This window comes from Phalacrocorax carbo, chromosome 16 (assembly GCF_963921805.1).
Source record: "Phalacrocorax carbo chromosome 16, bPhaCar2.1, whole genome shotgun sequence".
NCBI classification, from domain to species: Eukaryota; Metazoa; Chordata; class Aves; order Suliformes; family Phalacrocoracidae; genus Phalacrocorax; species Phalacrocorax carbo.
The window spans coordinates 6,021,308-6,036,893 of record NC_087528.1 but is presented as its reverse complement, the minus strand read 5'-3'; the positions used below and the strand labels follow the sequence as shown (position 1 = coordinate 6,036,893).

The 15,586-nt window shown below is 44.5% G+C and overlaps 1 protein-coding gene across 1 annotated transcript in view; it reads left to right on the top strand.

Annotated features, from left to right (window-relative positions):
• Window positions 1–11,367, top strand: part of CACNG4 (calcium voltage-gated channel auxiliary subunit gamma 4) — a 43,286-nt gene extending 31,919 nt beyond the window's left edge. The window contains exons 2-4 of the mRNA XM_064467067.1: window positions 811–894; window positions 5,993–6,133; window positions 6,968–11,367. Of these exons, the coding sequence (XP_064323137.1) occupies window positions 811–894; window positions 5,993–6,133; window positions 6,968–7,506 (764 nt within the window). The 3' untranslated portion in view covers window positions 7,507–11,367. The remainder of the gene's footprint in view (window positions 1–810; window positions 895–5,992; window positions 6,134–6,967) is intronic.
• Window positions 11,368–15,586: the final 4,219 nt, after the last annotated feature.

Below are 15,586 nucleotides of genomic sequence, written 5' to 3'. Positions count from 1 at the left end.
GGGTAACCGTGGTAGAAGATAATACAAAATACTAGCATAAAGCTTTACCCAGATGGACAAAGTGCGGAACCTCATCTTGTTCAGCCGAGCAAGGGGCTCATCCAGCCAGCTCTGGCATTGTTCCTTCAGGTATCAGGAGTGCACACTCATGCCCTGACTTACTGTACGGGCGCCCAGTTAACTAAACAAATATGCCATTTAAAAGCTGAACCAACCTTGAGAGGGACATATGGGTTTAAATGGCAGCAGGAAGAGCTTTATGGACTTTTTTCCAAGCCTAGAGAGTAATTGAAGAGGCCTCCAACCGTTCAACATTTACCAGCTCTGATAAGCAAAACCAGCACTTCACTGGGGACAAACCAGGAAGGGTGATGGGCACTTGGTTGGCAATCAGCTTTGCTGTGGAGCCTCAGCCATGGAGCAGGGACCCAAAGTGACAGTCACTATAGGAACAAAATGAAGCTTTGCAAACTAGGTATGCTTGTAAGATAAGCACAGCGCTGATAAAGTAAAGCACAGAGAGATTAAAAAACTCAAGAGAACGATATTAATGGCAGACTGAAGAAAAGAGCCTAGGAATCCTGGCTCTCCCTTCCTTCAGCTAGGCTTCAACCCAATCTGCCCAAAACTGATGACCTTACAGATGGTTTCTTGATGGCATAAAAAAAAAAAAACAAACAGTAACCAACCCTACAGGAGAATAATTTATTTAATACAGCCTGGGAGGAAAAGGAAATAAAGCAGAGCTGGCAGAAGTGCGTTTACTTGGTTCTGTTACTTATGTGTTGTGTTTGCTTTGTTTTCATTTAGGAATCTACAAAGGACATTGCTTCCGAATCAACCACTTCCCTGAAGACAATGACTACGACCATGACAGCTCAGAATACCTTCTCCGTAAGTGAAAGCTAATACCTAATACCCAGCATTTACAGACATGGCCAGAGAGACTTTACGGGACTTCTCTTCTGTGGAGTGTCTGTAGAGTGCAATCCAAGTCTTATTCATTGCAAGTCTGGCCCAAACTGGGTGGCACAGAGCAGTGGTGACGTATGTCCAGTTCATGCTACTGCTGACACAGCCATGATCCTTGGGGACCACGATTTCAAGGGTTTCCTTCAGCCAGGGGAATGGTCACGACTGTGGTGCCCATTCTTTAAACATTATGTGGAAATTGTTCAAATGAAAACTACAGCTATTATTCCCAGAGCAGAGGGTATTTTGCAGAGGGCGTATTTATCTGATTAGTGTATCAAAACAGGTTTGAGGAGTGGGTTCCAGCCCAATAGGAAGGTTTTCCTAACGTTTAAACCCAACCCTTATGCCAGCCTCATCCTTTGCAGCTGCTGAGCCACCGCCCCCTGCAGTGAAATTACTGCATTGTAGGAAGGAAGCTGAAACTTCTGCAGCTAACAGCAAAATCTCGCCATGAGCGTGGGCTGAGGCTTCCCTGCATGGACAGCCGGCCATTGCTGCTCTGGGCTGGTGTGTAGTCCGCCACAGAAGTTAATTTCATCCAGCAACCTGGCACTTGAAATAAGGGCAATTGTTTCATCTCCTCCACACGACCGTTTACTCAGGTGATAGGAAATCTTGGAACCCAAGTGTGAAACTTCACAAATCCTGCGAAGTTTGAGTTAGATTTCCCCATCCCCAGAGGATGCCTTGCCTAGTTGTTCCTTCTGAACAAAAGAGCTGGCAAGCCAAGCTGAAAGCATTGCCCTTTACTAGAGAAAGGAACTGCAGCTCACAAGGTGTTGGGAAAGCTTCAGGGAGCAGTGAGGGACGCTGCTGCTGATACACCCAGCAAGGCAAAACACTCCTCAATTACACTGCTATTAATTACCTGAAACACCACTTGGAGAACCACTCTGCCCTTCTGCTCACTTCTGGGAAACAACTTCTGGTTGCTAAGACAAGAAGAAAGAATAAAACCCAGATTTTTTTTTCGTCTTTACTCTTGTCAATTTAGATCAGTGATAGCGCTTGGGTGACATGATTTCAGTGCTCAGGCAAAGGCAGACCGGCAGAGTGTGAGCACAGCTGCATTTATCTTTTATACAAAGCCTTGGAACCAGTGTTAAATTGATGCCAAGTCAGCTTTAGGAAAGAAACATCATTAGTGAAAGGACTGTAAAGGAAAGAGGAATTAAGTAGCGTCTTGATAAAAGTGTATTATGCCTTCTTCATTTGGCAAAAAGGGAGAACTGGGAAAAACAGTCTTACAGCTCCGCAGTAAGACATGAGATTGGCAAATTGATTGTAAGCGTATTTGCGATGGGTGTTCCTAAAAGCTGTTTTCCAAAGTGACTAAGTAAAAACAAGTTGGTTCAACCCTTTGTCTTCTGCAAAAGCAGACTTCAGCTGCTCCCCCCATGGAGGAGAGCTCATCCTCGCATAGTCTGCACAGATAACAGGACTCCTCTGCTTTAACTTTCATAAGAAAAACTGCAGTTCCGCTTAAAATGCATATGGCTGATTTAGAGATTACTGAAAGGTTATGTATCTAAATCCAGAAGAGATGAGCTCATACGTATATGTAATAGGAACCAAATCATTGTCTAACTAGACACAGACAAGGGGATATTCGCATCCTGTTTCAACGGAGACATGAGACCTTCCATCTCATTTTTGCCCTCTGTGCAACACCTTCGCAATCTGCTGTCTCCATATCATTCACTGTGCTTTTTAGCCGTTTCTTGGCACAAGTCTCTTGGAGGGCCATGTTGAGGGTAACCCTTATTTTTCCTGTCTTGCTTAGACAAAGGCACCGATGCTGCATGCATCTTGTGCTCCTGAAAAAGCGGCATGAGGGGTCTCAGCTTGCTTCACAGTTACCAATTTAATATAGGCTTCAGATAAATGTAAACACTGTGGTGCTGGCAGAACAGAGCCCTGGTTCAAAACCCTATTGAAATCAGTGAAAAAAATGGCTGTTTTTAGAGGATTCTGGTCCAGGGTGTGGGCAGGAGCAGAAGTTTGGATTTTGCCCTTCGGCATTTGGGCTGCTCCCTGCAAATCCAAGCAAATGACAGCCACAGTGACAACTAACACAAGCAAAGGATCCCAAACAAGGCCTCTCCTATTGAACCTTCCCTGTGACAGCACACATCAATTGGTGTGTCTAAAAAATTCCCCTTCCCATGTCTGTGCAGAGCCCCAGCAAGTGCCAGAGGTACCGCTGCCGCGCACAGAGAGCCCGTGCGGTCCCCAGGGCTGCCGCCTGCACTGCCCAACCGCACACGTGTGCTCCGGCTTGGCTTCCCTCCTCTCCTGCGTTTCTGCAGGCACACCGAAACCAAGCTGCTCCGATCCGGCGTTGCACAAAGCACATGCGCCTCTCCCTTTGCCGAAGAGGGGATTTCAGCCGTACTCGGCCTCGCTGCACGTGTGAGGATGTCAGGGCTCTGCTGCAGTGCAAAAGTTCAGCCTTGAGGAGCAGGACCGGGGACCCCGTTTCAGGGACCTGTCTACACTTTCACATGCTTCTTCCCCGCATGCTATAGCATCTCCTTATTAAAGCCGTTTGCTTGGCTCCTGCCTTTTGGAGGAGAATAAAAGCACGAGCAGAGCGCCGGGGCTCGCAGCCCCGTGGGGAGGAGCAGCACGGCATGCTGCGGCGCTTCACCGAAGGAGGTGTCACAACGCATAGTGGTGCAGAACCACCGATGCAAACAGACAGGACGGTAAACAAGAAAAAAAAAGCAGGGGAGAAAGCAAAAACCAGATTGCCTTAATGTTTTTTGATGTGCTGTCATTTTATTACCAGTATCAGGAGACATATGTAAATTCTACATGGTACCTATGAGCTTCCTTTTAAATTGCAGAGCTAAAAGTACACATTGCAGGAAAAAAATATACTGTGGAGTTTTACAGGAAGAGAACACTGTGTTTTTCTTCTCTTCACATTAGTTACCTACTACAGAAAAATTATCTCTGGAGGCTATTGCTACAGGTAGAACAACCCACCCCCTGTATTTGGCATGTCTGGCAAGTGCCTTCTGATGATATCACCAAAGCATTTTAAGAAAGCTCTTTGATTTCATTTAAATCATGATAAACATGAACACAAAATATAGAAAACAACAACCATAAAGGATGGACCACAGTAGCTTTTAAGCCTAGGCTGCCTTTTGTCAGGACAGTGACAGATAGACAGTGATTTGGGGTGCCTTCCTGTCCAGCAGCGCAGAGCCTGACATTGAATATTTTTCTAATAATTGAGTCTAAAAACTGACCCAAAAGTCAAAACCCTGTTACCTCATACCAGACACATGGGGATACACCCAAGACAACAGAACAGGCTCTTAGCACTCAACAGGCTTCGATTAGAGACCTTACACCCTCATTACTTGGATTTGCCAATTATTGCAAGACGCTCTTAGAATAGTAATGCATCCAACTGAATTGGGTTTAGATCTGGTTAGAAAATGCCCTGTCTGTAAAGGACACGTGCAGTGATGCTGCCAGTTTTGGTAGGAGACGAACTTTTCTTGCTGTTGCAGATCGATACAGGCATAAGCTTCCCAGGCAGGGACTGTCTTTTTTTGTCTTATGTTTGCACCATCCTAATGAGGGCTGGGCCCCTCACTGGGACCCCTGGGGGCTTTGCAGCGCACACAAAAGCAATACTGTTATTAAATGCCCAGCCCTGTCCCTCTTGCAGTCAGTGGGAGTTTTGCCACCAGTTACCAGGGGAATCATTAGGAAGCAATTCACAAAATTGGGAACGCCACAGCCATCAAAAGTGAAATGAGAAAGCATCAGCGGTAACATCTGGCCGTTTCTGTTCGGGAGACGGGCGCCGCTCGCTGCGCGTGTCAGCCAGGAAGATGGCACCCAGGAGAGACCGCATCGCTAATGGCACTGCATCAGCAGATTGGTCCAAGTCAATTTTCTCCGAGGCAGTTTCCTCCTCCCCATGTGCTCAGCCCTGGGGGTCCCCATGTCCTCCTGGTGTGCTGTGGGGTTTCCACCCCTCCGTGACAGCAGCCTCTGACCCCCACCCTCCCTGGGCATCCCCGCACCCCGGCACCCACCCACTGTGCCGGGACGCCCCTCTGCACCTTTGCCTTTCCATGGCCCTCAGCTTTATTCAGCTCCTTATCTCTCCTTCCTCAAAAAAATCCTCTCTGTATAACAGCACATCTTGTCTCCTCGCTCTGCCTTTCAGCAACACCAGACTTTACCCCGTTGGTTTTTACAATACAGACTTCCTCTTCTTGTGCCTGTTTATTTGTTCTCAGCCTTCTTGTTCCCTCCCTGCTGCTTTCCTTTCGATTGCTGCTTAGTCTTGTAGTGACCAGACTTTGAAAGCTGGCTTAAAGTGGTGGTTTAATTTTTTTTTTTCAGGGATTTTATAGCCCATGCTGGTGAATGGATTGAAGCATACAGAATTTTAAATTACTCTACTCAGCTGTCAGGAAACTAAACACAAACATCTGAGACACACTTGTTAAAATTTCTTACTTAGAAATCTGAAAAGTTTCACTGTCCTTAATATTCAACAAAAAAAATGTGTTATTAGCTGTGCTCATTGGCAACACGTATGCTGCAGACTTCAAGAGCTGTAATTTCCTCACCTTGCACATGTACCAAGGACCGATCTGCTGCCCAAGCCATCCCCAAACGTAGGGTTCATAGACAGCTCATGAATTTTTCACTGCCACTCCCTGCGTGATGTCAGGTCCTACTGTCACTTACCTCACGCTTTGACAGAAACATTCTGTACATGGTGTCATCAGGTAATAGCAGTAGCGCTGGCCTTTCTAGGAGAAAGCTTAAAAGATTTAAGCTACTCAGCTGAGAGTGTCTGTGCCACACTGGCCACCTACCCATGGCCTTGCCTCCCAAAAACGTGCCCAGAAATGCAGAACCAGAGATAATTCCAGCAAAAGCCATGGGGGTTGAGACACTGTAATCTCCACACTTGCATCCGAGGAGGCATCTGAAATTATTACTGTCTGTCTTGGTTTTCTACCTACCCCCCCTCCAGGCATTGTCCGTGCCTCCAGCGTGTTCCCCATCCTAAGCACAATATTGCTGTTGCTGGGAGGACTCTGTGTCGGAGCAGGAAGGATTTACAACAGCAAAAACAACATTATTCTCAGTGCTGGGATTCTCTTTGTTGCAGCAGGTATGTTATCTTTAAATTGAGTCCTTAAGATGTGCTGTCTTTTTAAAGTGAAAATAGATGTAGAAAAGGTGGTTCGAAGTTCTCTCCCTCTATCCCTTCCTTGGATCGAGGACACTAAAAACATCACACTGGTCAAATTTCTTAAGACAAAAATAAATTTCTGAAGCTCTACAAGAAACATATTCTAAAAAAGCTTCTAGTTTTCATGAAAAAGGAAGCTAAGGTCAGTAAGAAGTGAGTTTTACACTATTTAAAATGTACTAAACATTAGATGAATCTGGCATCTCTTACATCCAGGGTCTTTTTCTTTTCTTTTATATGATGTCAGAAAAAAATTCACCTACGATAGGTGAGCCTGTATTTCACACTAGAAACATCTGAGAGAGCCAGCCACATTGTTAATAGCTTTCTCTAAAGCTCAGATTAAGCAGGCTGCATTTAGATGAACATTCAGCAAGGTGGAAGAGAACTTATCTTGATCAAGGTCAACAGCCATAGCCCTCAGCTCAAATGGTATTTTTGTTATTATTCTGAATGTTAGAATCCCACTAACAACATTAGTGAGCCCCCATATGTCACTTCTTTCTCACCATGGCAATGACAAGGTGGGAACAAATCCTGCTCAATATTTTGGGATCCATGCAAGCATATGTGACCCAGATGTGGATCTATTCTTTGTTTTTCAAGAATAAATGAAATCTTGAGATGAATGAAATAATAAATAAATGTAATAAAATTTCCTTCATTCAGGACCATTCAGGTCCAGAAAGTATCATGGCTTGAATTTTATCTTCCCAGCCACATAACCACTGATTTATGTTTTTCTCTCTCTAGGACTAAGTAATATCATAGGGATCATTGTCTACATATCAAGCAATGCAGGTGACCCAAGTGACAAGCGAGATGAGGACAAAAAGAACCATTACAACTATGGTTGGTCTTTTTATTTTGGAGCCTTGTCTTTTATTGTGGCTGAAACCATAGGTGTTCTGGCTGTGAACATTTATATTGAGAAGAACAAAGAGCTGAGGTTTAAGACCAAGAGGGAATTCCTTAAGACTTCTTCCAGTTCTCCTTATGCCAGGATGCCAAGTTATAGGTACAGGAGGCGGAGGTCCAGATCCAGTTCTCGATCTACAGAGCCTTCTCCATCTAGAGACATTTCTCCGGTTGGCATGAAGATAGCAAGCACCATTCCCATGAATGAAATTTCCATGTACACTCTTTCCAGAGAGCCTTTGAAGGTTACAACGGCTGCCAGCTACAACGCAGACCAAGAAGCCAGTTTTCTCCAGGTTCACAACTTCCTTCAGAAGGAATTTAAGGAAGGACTCCATGTCAACATGGTCAACAGGAGAACGACACCTGTTTGAAGTACCTTCCTTCCTCCTGCTTTTTGAAGAAATATTGAAACAGAATGGATCTGTGATGAAAGAGAAGGAGCGATGTTAAAATACCCTCTCACCTCCCTAACTGTGGCATGTGTTGAGGTAGCAAGTGGAGATCCTCTGGACAAACATAAAGATATTACACGCTCGTAGCTTTTTTTGAAGCTATTTGGAGTTTGTTTCTTTCAGTTCTTGGTGTCACGAGATGAAGGCATTTCATGTTCCTGCACTTTTGTAGCGTATACAAAGTTGTGGAGAAACTGCAAAGGACTTGTCACCGGTGTGTTTTAAAGGATTATGACTTTTTTTTTTTCCTAATATTGAGATCCCTTACTACAAACTTGCAAATGTGATTTATAACCAAGCCCAAGGATGAATACGAACTACTCATCAAGTGAGCCGCTTTCCTTTGACACAGCATAAGCTTTGCCTCTTTCAAAAAAAAAAAAGGAAAGAAAAAAAAAAAAGAAAAAATATTTTTGAAGGCAACACTTTCTAAAACTGACCTGTGCTACTGAAACCGTAGAGCACCCACGAACTGAGCACTACAGGCTCCCCGATGGGGTGGTAAGGGGGTCTCCCATTTCTGGGTGTCAGGCGTCCCTCGGCGCAATGCAGGTAAGGGGAGAAGAGGGTGGGCGCACCTTGAAACACCTAGAAAAGGAAGGATTAAAGTAGGTGGGACTTGAGCATATTTGCAAATATAATTTCTTGCCTAACATTTAGAAAACTTGAATTCTTATTTCGACTAGCCCTAGTGCCTGATCCGGCAAGGTGCTGAGTGCTGTCTGTCAGGAGCCCCTATAGACTACTTATAGCAAGAGCAAGAAGCAGAGCTGAGCCAGGGTGGCCCGCGCAGGCGACGCCGCCGGTTCCCTGCGACTGCGTTCCTGTTTTCCTTACTGCTTCACAAGTGCAACACTAACGCTACTGGAAACTAAGATATCTAAGCAATGTGCGCAAGAAAATGAAAAGCTAATACGTTTGGACTAGCAAAACTTCCTGCAGCAACGGGAACTGAGTGTTAGCAGAATGGATGACAACTTTGTATTTTTTAAAATAGAACAAAAATAATCACCGTTTATGAGATATTTATTAAACTCTTTTTATTATGAATAAGTGCCGCATGGTGCAAGGTATAGTTGCTTTTAGATGGAAATGATGGTTCAACCTAATTTAATTTATTTTGTAATGATGAATCTACTTACGTGCAGAGAGCCCACAGAAAACTCTATGCATCGCCTAAGAGGGGAACTAATTTATACCCTTTGCTTCTGTATGTTTCTAAAAAAGTCTGAATTTTTTTTTTCTTTTAAATCTTTGCTTTCATTTTTTTACACTTAGGCTTGGAATCTCAAAGCTCGAGGGCCTGACTCAAAAGTAATTTAATTTTATAGTACTCATGTTGATTTTAGTGACCACTCGACCAAGCCATATGAGAATGAGGTGCCCAAGTCCCCTTGGACAAATTAGGTGCAGTGAGAGAGGAGCATCTAATTCCTGTAGGTTCCTTTTAATATAGCCGTCATCTTTGCCCAGAAAATCTTTGCTACCAGAAGACTAGAGAAGTGGTGACAAGAAGAAGTCATGATTTGCTTGGCTCACTGATGGTGGGAGATCTCAGCCAAACCGTTAAAACCTCTTTAGTCTTAATTTATCCTGCGGTGGCCGCAGCGTCAGTGACTCGGTGGTGTTTTGGATACAAGGCTTTCAGCTAGTTGAACCAAGTCCTCCAGGGAGATCCCAGAGGAGCTGCCTTAACATCCCAAAAACCAAGTTGAACCCCCTCTCCCCACCAGTAAACCCTGCTTGAGCCTCTCTCCTTGAAGTACCAAGACACAATTCTCAATTTTAAGCAACAGTCTTCCCCTAGTCGCTGTTAAGCTCTGCCTAGCCCTCAGCCTGGCAGAGCAACATTGTTATTTTGGCGGAGGTGGGTTGGAGCCTTCATCCCTGCTTATTAAGAGTTTCCATTCAGGTTAAAACTCTGCTGGGATCCTTTTTCAAACCTCTGAACTGAGAGCTAAAGAGAATGGAGCGATGGGAATGATTTAAAAGTAGAAAATGTTGTGCTACTTTCTGTATCAACACGCTATGGAGAAAGATGTTACACAAGCTTTTTAAAAAAAATTCAGAGGCAGACAAGAAAACTTTTTTACCTACTTTTCGGCTAGGACAACATAGAAGAGTTCTAAAATTATTAAAGTTCTTGATGAAAGGTTTTTTTTACAAGAATCTTTATGCTTTCAAACAATAAATTATTTCCTACTTTTTGAGACTTCGTAATATTAAAATACTTTGATTAGCTATGATAGAAGTAGAAGTTTGCAATGAAAAAAACCTTCTGTCTCATTAGTGTGTCATACTAAGTGCTAATTAATTTACATCTAATTATAGTTGATGTATTTTTCAAGTGCAATTTCCCAGAACTATTTGTTTCCCACTGTGTTAATAAACTAATAGTTAGAAATAAGTCCTCATCCGTGTTTACTGTAATTAAGAATAAAACCATTCCCTTTAAAACCAGGAGTTAGATATAGGCTGTTTTTCTAAACTCATGTACATTGAACTGGAATTTGACAGTGTGAGATTTGCTTTGCGCGTTGGTTTTGTTCTTTTAATTGTCATTCTCCAGTGAATGTGTTTAAAACCAACCATCTGATTCCAGCCAAAGTCTAAGGCTTTTCTAGAGCCCAGCTCACACCTGCAGAGGCACGTGCAGTATTTTTACACCACATTGGCAAAAAAAGTCTTGCCGAGTCTTTCAGGTTGTTCCTCTTTGCCAGAGCCTCCTCCCCCAGAGCAGGGCTGGGTTCAGCAGCTCTCCGAGCGATGCCCTGCTTTGCCCTGAGCCAGAGCATCCGCTCCTTCTCCAGCGGGCACCTTTGGGAAATGGAGCTGGAGTGGGGAAGTATTCACGGGATGCTCATGGGAAACGGGGTCTGGGACAGAACAAAGGCAGAGGGAGATAACAGGGACCGGGGCTTTCAACCTGTGGGAGAATGGGGGCTGCAGTTTAAAACTCACGGTCTGTGTCAAATTGCAGCGCAGTAATTTGTCCAACCAAAGCAAAAAAAAAAAAAAGTTTTCATGTTATAATTCGAGTAAAAAAATCCTCCAAAAGTGAGTCTTTTCCTGTGGAAAACTTTGATTCTGACAAAACTGAAAAATCTGCAGCATTCCTGCCCATGACCACTGGTTTTTTTTTTCCATGGCTGATCTAACTGAACAGAATCAGATTGTGCTTGGACTTTGAAACTACTCAGTGACAGTTAAAACAAACAAAAATCATCTGTTCTTCCACATCTCTCTGGTTTCCCTGCACAGCATCGAACACAAGTTAGCCCCCATTTCTCAACAAGGCCTGCAGATATCATCATCATATAATTAACATAATCGCTCTTTTGGTGTTATCCTATAACATACTGTAACAGCAGACCTAAAAAAAAGATGCTATTGGATCAGATTCAATTTTCTGAGAAACAAAGTTTCAGGTATATCGTCAGCTCTCTCTTCCTAGTTTCTCATACACAATAGGGATAAAAGGAGAAATCATTTCATATGCCCATAAATCTAACAATAAACTATTTTTATATTTCCTTTTCTTTCTGTACGGATCACATATCCACAAGGGCTAATATATCATGTCCCTTGAGGTTGCAGTTCTGTCCGCAGTTCTAAAGTGTTATTTCCACTGTGCTTCAGTTCTACTGGTATAATCACAACCATGTATAATGTACTTAATCCTTACTTTTTAAATAAACCATTTTAAATGTATTCATTCCTGTGTGGAGAAAGGTATGTAGGTTTTTAACTTCCAGAGTCTGACCTGAGATTTCTGTGTTTATTTTTTCATATTTCTACCTATTTTGATTGCAGCTGGGGATGTTACTGGATCAGAGTAAAAAATATCCTTGTGGTCTCACAGACCAAGAATTCTCCAACATAAGCTGTCTTCACTACATTTCCAGGAACTTGGGTAGGAGACTAAGAAAAGCCTTCTAGTTTCCAACTTAATCTTGGCCCATATGAGAGACACTCTGGTTTGGGTGCCCGGGTTGAGACCAGGGGCACTGCAATCACCATCAAGAAAAATAAGCCAGTGTCTTCTGAAGTCCTAGCCCCAAGCCTGTGCTTTGCCTCCACCTTTTGAGGTTTCATGTGAATTCGCTTCCGAGCATTCTCCCCTCCCAGCTCTTGTCCATTTTGCCTCAAGAAAGCTTGACCTTGTGTGCTGAAGCTCCACGAAAGCCTTGCTCTGATCACCACCATAAAATCCCAGCAGTACAAGCGCGCCAACCACGGGTCGGCAGTTCAGCAGCCTCTCGCTGCTCCCAGACATCCTGAACCATCCCTGTATCAGAGACAATATTTCTTCTTCAAATACCTCTTTTAACTTTACCTTCCCAGTTCTTAAGCCTCCAGATTGTCTTTAAAGATGAAGACTGCCTGCGTATCTCTATCTGCCTGCCTCTCCCCATATGATGAATTGGCACGTCTGGAGGGAGGCAGGGGATTCATCTTTTCAAATGCCTCTGATGCCCGGTAGTGAAGCCATTTAAAGCTCGAGCCCAAAGCTGGTTCCCTTGAACTAAAATAAATAGAGGCTCTTCCCACATTGCTGAGCAAGTCTGTGGGTAAATAGTGAGCCCAAGATCTGCGGCTGCCCTGCTGTGAACAGGGATGTATCAAAAAGTGACGTTGTTTGAGAGGGAAGAAAAGACAGTCCTTAAGGCTTCAGAAAGTGGAAAAAGAGTCCAGTGAGGAGAATGTGGCATTTCCTTGGAATGAGAAAACTAACAAACATGGGAGGTGCCGAAAATAAAAGGGAATGAGGAGTGCTCTGCACCTGTCTGCAAAGCGGCTCATCTTACAGCCACCGCCACCTCGCTCCACCAGAGCTACAGGGATCGCTTACCGAAACAGCACACCCGGCACGGCGGGCGGTATTTCGGGAGAACGAAGCTGCGGGTCAGACGTGCGGGCAGCGGCAGGGATGGTCAGCCCTGTGGGGCTGGTGCCACAACACGGCTGGGCCGTGTCCGGCGGTGCAGGATCGTATCTCCTTCTTCATACCAATGGGAGTCTATTGGGAAAAAAAAAAAAACAAAAAAAACCAAAAAACCCCAAACCTCCAAACCCAAAACAAAACAAAAAAACCCCCACCAACAACCAAAACACATACATGCATTTTTTGCTCTTGCCTTCAGTGACGGCAGGATTTCAGCCCCAGAATTAGGGAGCTTTTGGAGGGTGCCACTGGCAGTACTCCTGGGTATCAGCTATGCAGAGCCAACCACGATCAGGGTGGTCTCACGGCGCCGGGGCAGGCTCAGGAGCTCAAATACTGCTGAGGAGCCCCCATTTGAACAAAGCCGTTCGCTGAAAATGTGGTTGAGCTGAGAGCAGACCAGGCGCAATCTCCTCCACTCTGGGTTATTCTCACCTGGGAAAGGTCTTCTGCAGAACGTCATTTTGCAAGAAGGGAACCACAGAATTTGGTTAAACTGACAGTGGTAAATATGGAGGCTGGTCCGGAAGAAATATAGAAAAATGCAAATGCTGGGGAGCAGAGCCAAGCCAACGCCTCTGCTAGGGACAAACTAATGCAATAGCTGGCCTTGAGACACCTCCTTTAGCATTTTGTCCAGTAGAGAAACACATCTGTTTCTCTTTTACTCAGTGCTGCTGAAGTGCAACTAATTACAACCCTCCCTGCTTCCCAACAGGTCCTCATTAATAGCCTGTCTATATTTCATGTGATATTGATTTTTAAATGTCAATACTTGCCAGCTGATGCAGGAAGGCAGCAGGAACCATCCCTAGAGGATCATGTGCCACGGTCTTCTGGATGCGCAGGCAACCTTTAGGGTTTCCTTTAGTCCTTTGCTCCTCCAGAAATCAGTGTTGCTTCTGCATTTGTCAGATGCCCACCCAGCCCACCGGCCCCCCCAAGGAGGGCAACTTGCCTCCACAGTGAGACAGAAGTTCCCAGGTTGGGGACAGAGGCTCAGCCCATGGGCAGAGGAGCTTTTTGGCTCTCGCCACGGTGGCTGCAGAGGCCACAAGCCTTGATAATTGCGTATCTGCCAGAGGTCCCCAAAACCACACCAAGCCTATGCCGGGAGGAGCAGGCAGCAGTGCCCATGGGGAGCAAATATCCCACAAAATTGTTGCTTTCTCAGGGACTGGTGGTTCTAGGTCACTTTTTGGGGGCTGGGGACAATGTTTTGCCTCAGCTGCATTTAACGAGGGTTTCTGGTCTCCAGGAAAGCTGCTGCTGCTCATGTTGAAGATCATGTCTCGTTCACACACCCAGCTCCGCTCTGCAGGGGAGGGGAGGGAAGGATGAATTTTTCCCTTCTGATTTCACTTGTTTCCTGGATATTATTAGGAAACTAAAACTAAAACCAAACCCTAAGGAACCCATCCAGATTGGAGTACCTAAACGAGAATAAAAAGCCTGAATCTTGCCAACACTAGAAGAGACACAAAGACCAAAACCAACAAAAAAAATTAATGAGTTCCCACCCCTGCAGACCTTGTAGGTTGTAATTAGTCTAAAGCATGATCATTAGCACTTGCTTCCTCAGCAACCAGAACCTTGCTTTGTGCCCACATTTGCAAACACACATTCACTTTCTTACACCCAACTTGCAGAGGACCTGTGGAGTTTGTAGCATCAAGGAAGCAAAGTCAGGACGTGGTTCCTAAGATCAACTGATGTCTCATGAAATTTAACAAGCGATTAATTCAAAAGAAAAGACATTACATTTTTTAATGCATTCCTTTGGTTTAAAGTCTGTTCCCATTAGGATTTTCCACTTTCATGTGAACTTTTGGGTTCTGGTTTAAATGTTAGCCTCTAATGTTTCTCGCAGCCCCAGCCCAGCATATCACAGTCCTACGCAGGGCTGTGAACATCTTCCTACAGATGTGCCCATGGTGTCTGGTCACTGCCTTGCCCCATGTCCCCAGCACCCTCCCCAGCCCCCTTCCCCTCTGATTTCACACCACGTACCTTCACTCCTTCCCACAACGCCCACCTCCCCGGCAGGACAAGGGCATCAGATGCCCGTACCAGGCTCAGGCACATCACCCTGCTCCCCAGGGGTGTCTAAGCCAGCGCGGTCACACGTCAAGAAGAGTAATGTTAATCCTTTAAGTCATATTTCAATTACAGTTATTTTGGATCAATATTTTTTGTCTTACTCTTTATTTTCTCTCCCTTTCTTACATTCCCCTTTCACGTCAACTCATTGCTTCAGGTTGTCCTCATTGATTTGAGCTGACACCTGTGCACCTTCATTTTGACATCAAACTGGGGTGTTCATAAAACAGGGCTGGAGTAGCTTTGACATTATCGCGACATGATAACATAACATTTGCACCTTTCCAGTGACATTTTTTTAACCATTGTTTTGACATTCAGGTACTGTCACCCTCCTCAGTTTGACATCGCAATTGTAATGTCATCTCCACCGTGGCCTCTGCATTGGCATTATCATCAAATTACCTTTACAGTCAGCTGAAATATCAAAGGGAAGGAGAGAGGTTGGCCCCAGCCTGGGCAATCTGGGTTCAGAAGTCACTTCCAAAAGAGGGAAAGGATGTGGACTCTATGCTTTGAGGAAAACCTGGATGGCGGGAAAGAAAGCAAGCACTTGAGAAGTTTTGTGTTAGAAAAAAATAGGCAAAAGGCAAAAAAAAAAAAGGACTATTCAGAATACTTCAGGTTAAAAATAATTATAATAAAAATAAACAATAAAATAAGTAAGTCAGTCTATTTTGCTGCTTTCTTTACGCTGCAGTGCGTGGCTCTGGAGGGACATCCAGCTCTGAACTCCTTGCAGAGGCTGCCACGAGCTGAAGGCACAGGCATGCAGTTTGTGGGCTCAAGGGCTATTAAACTATTTAGGATGAAACTGAACTCAGGCCCAACGCTAATATAAACAGAGATGTTTTTATAAGCTAGCTGAAAAGTTAATCATCCTATTAATGCCTATTTCTGGGCATGCCGCAAGTCAAGAGATTACAGCCTTTGAACGGCGGCTGCGTTGACTCT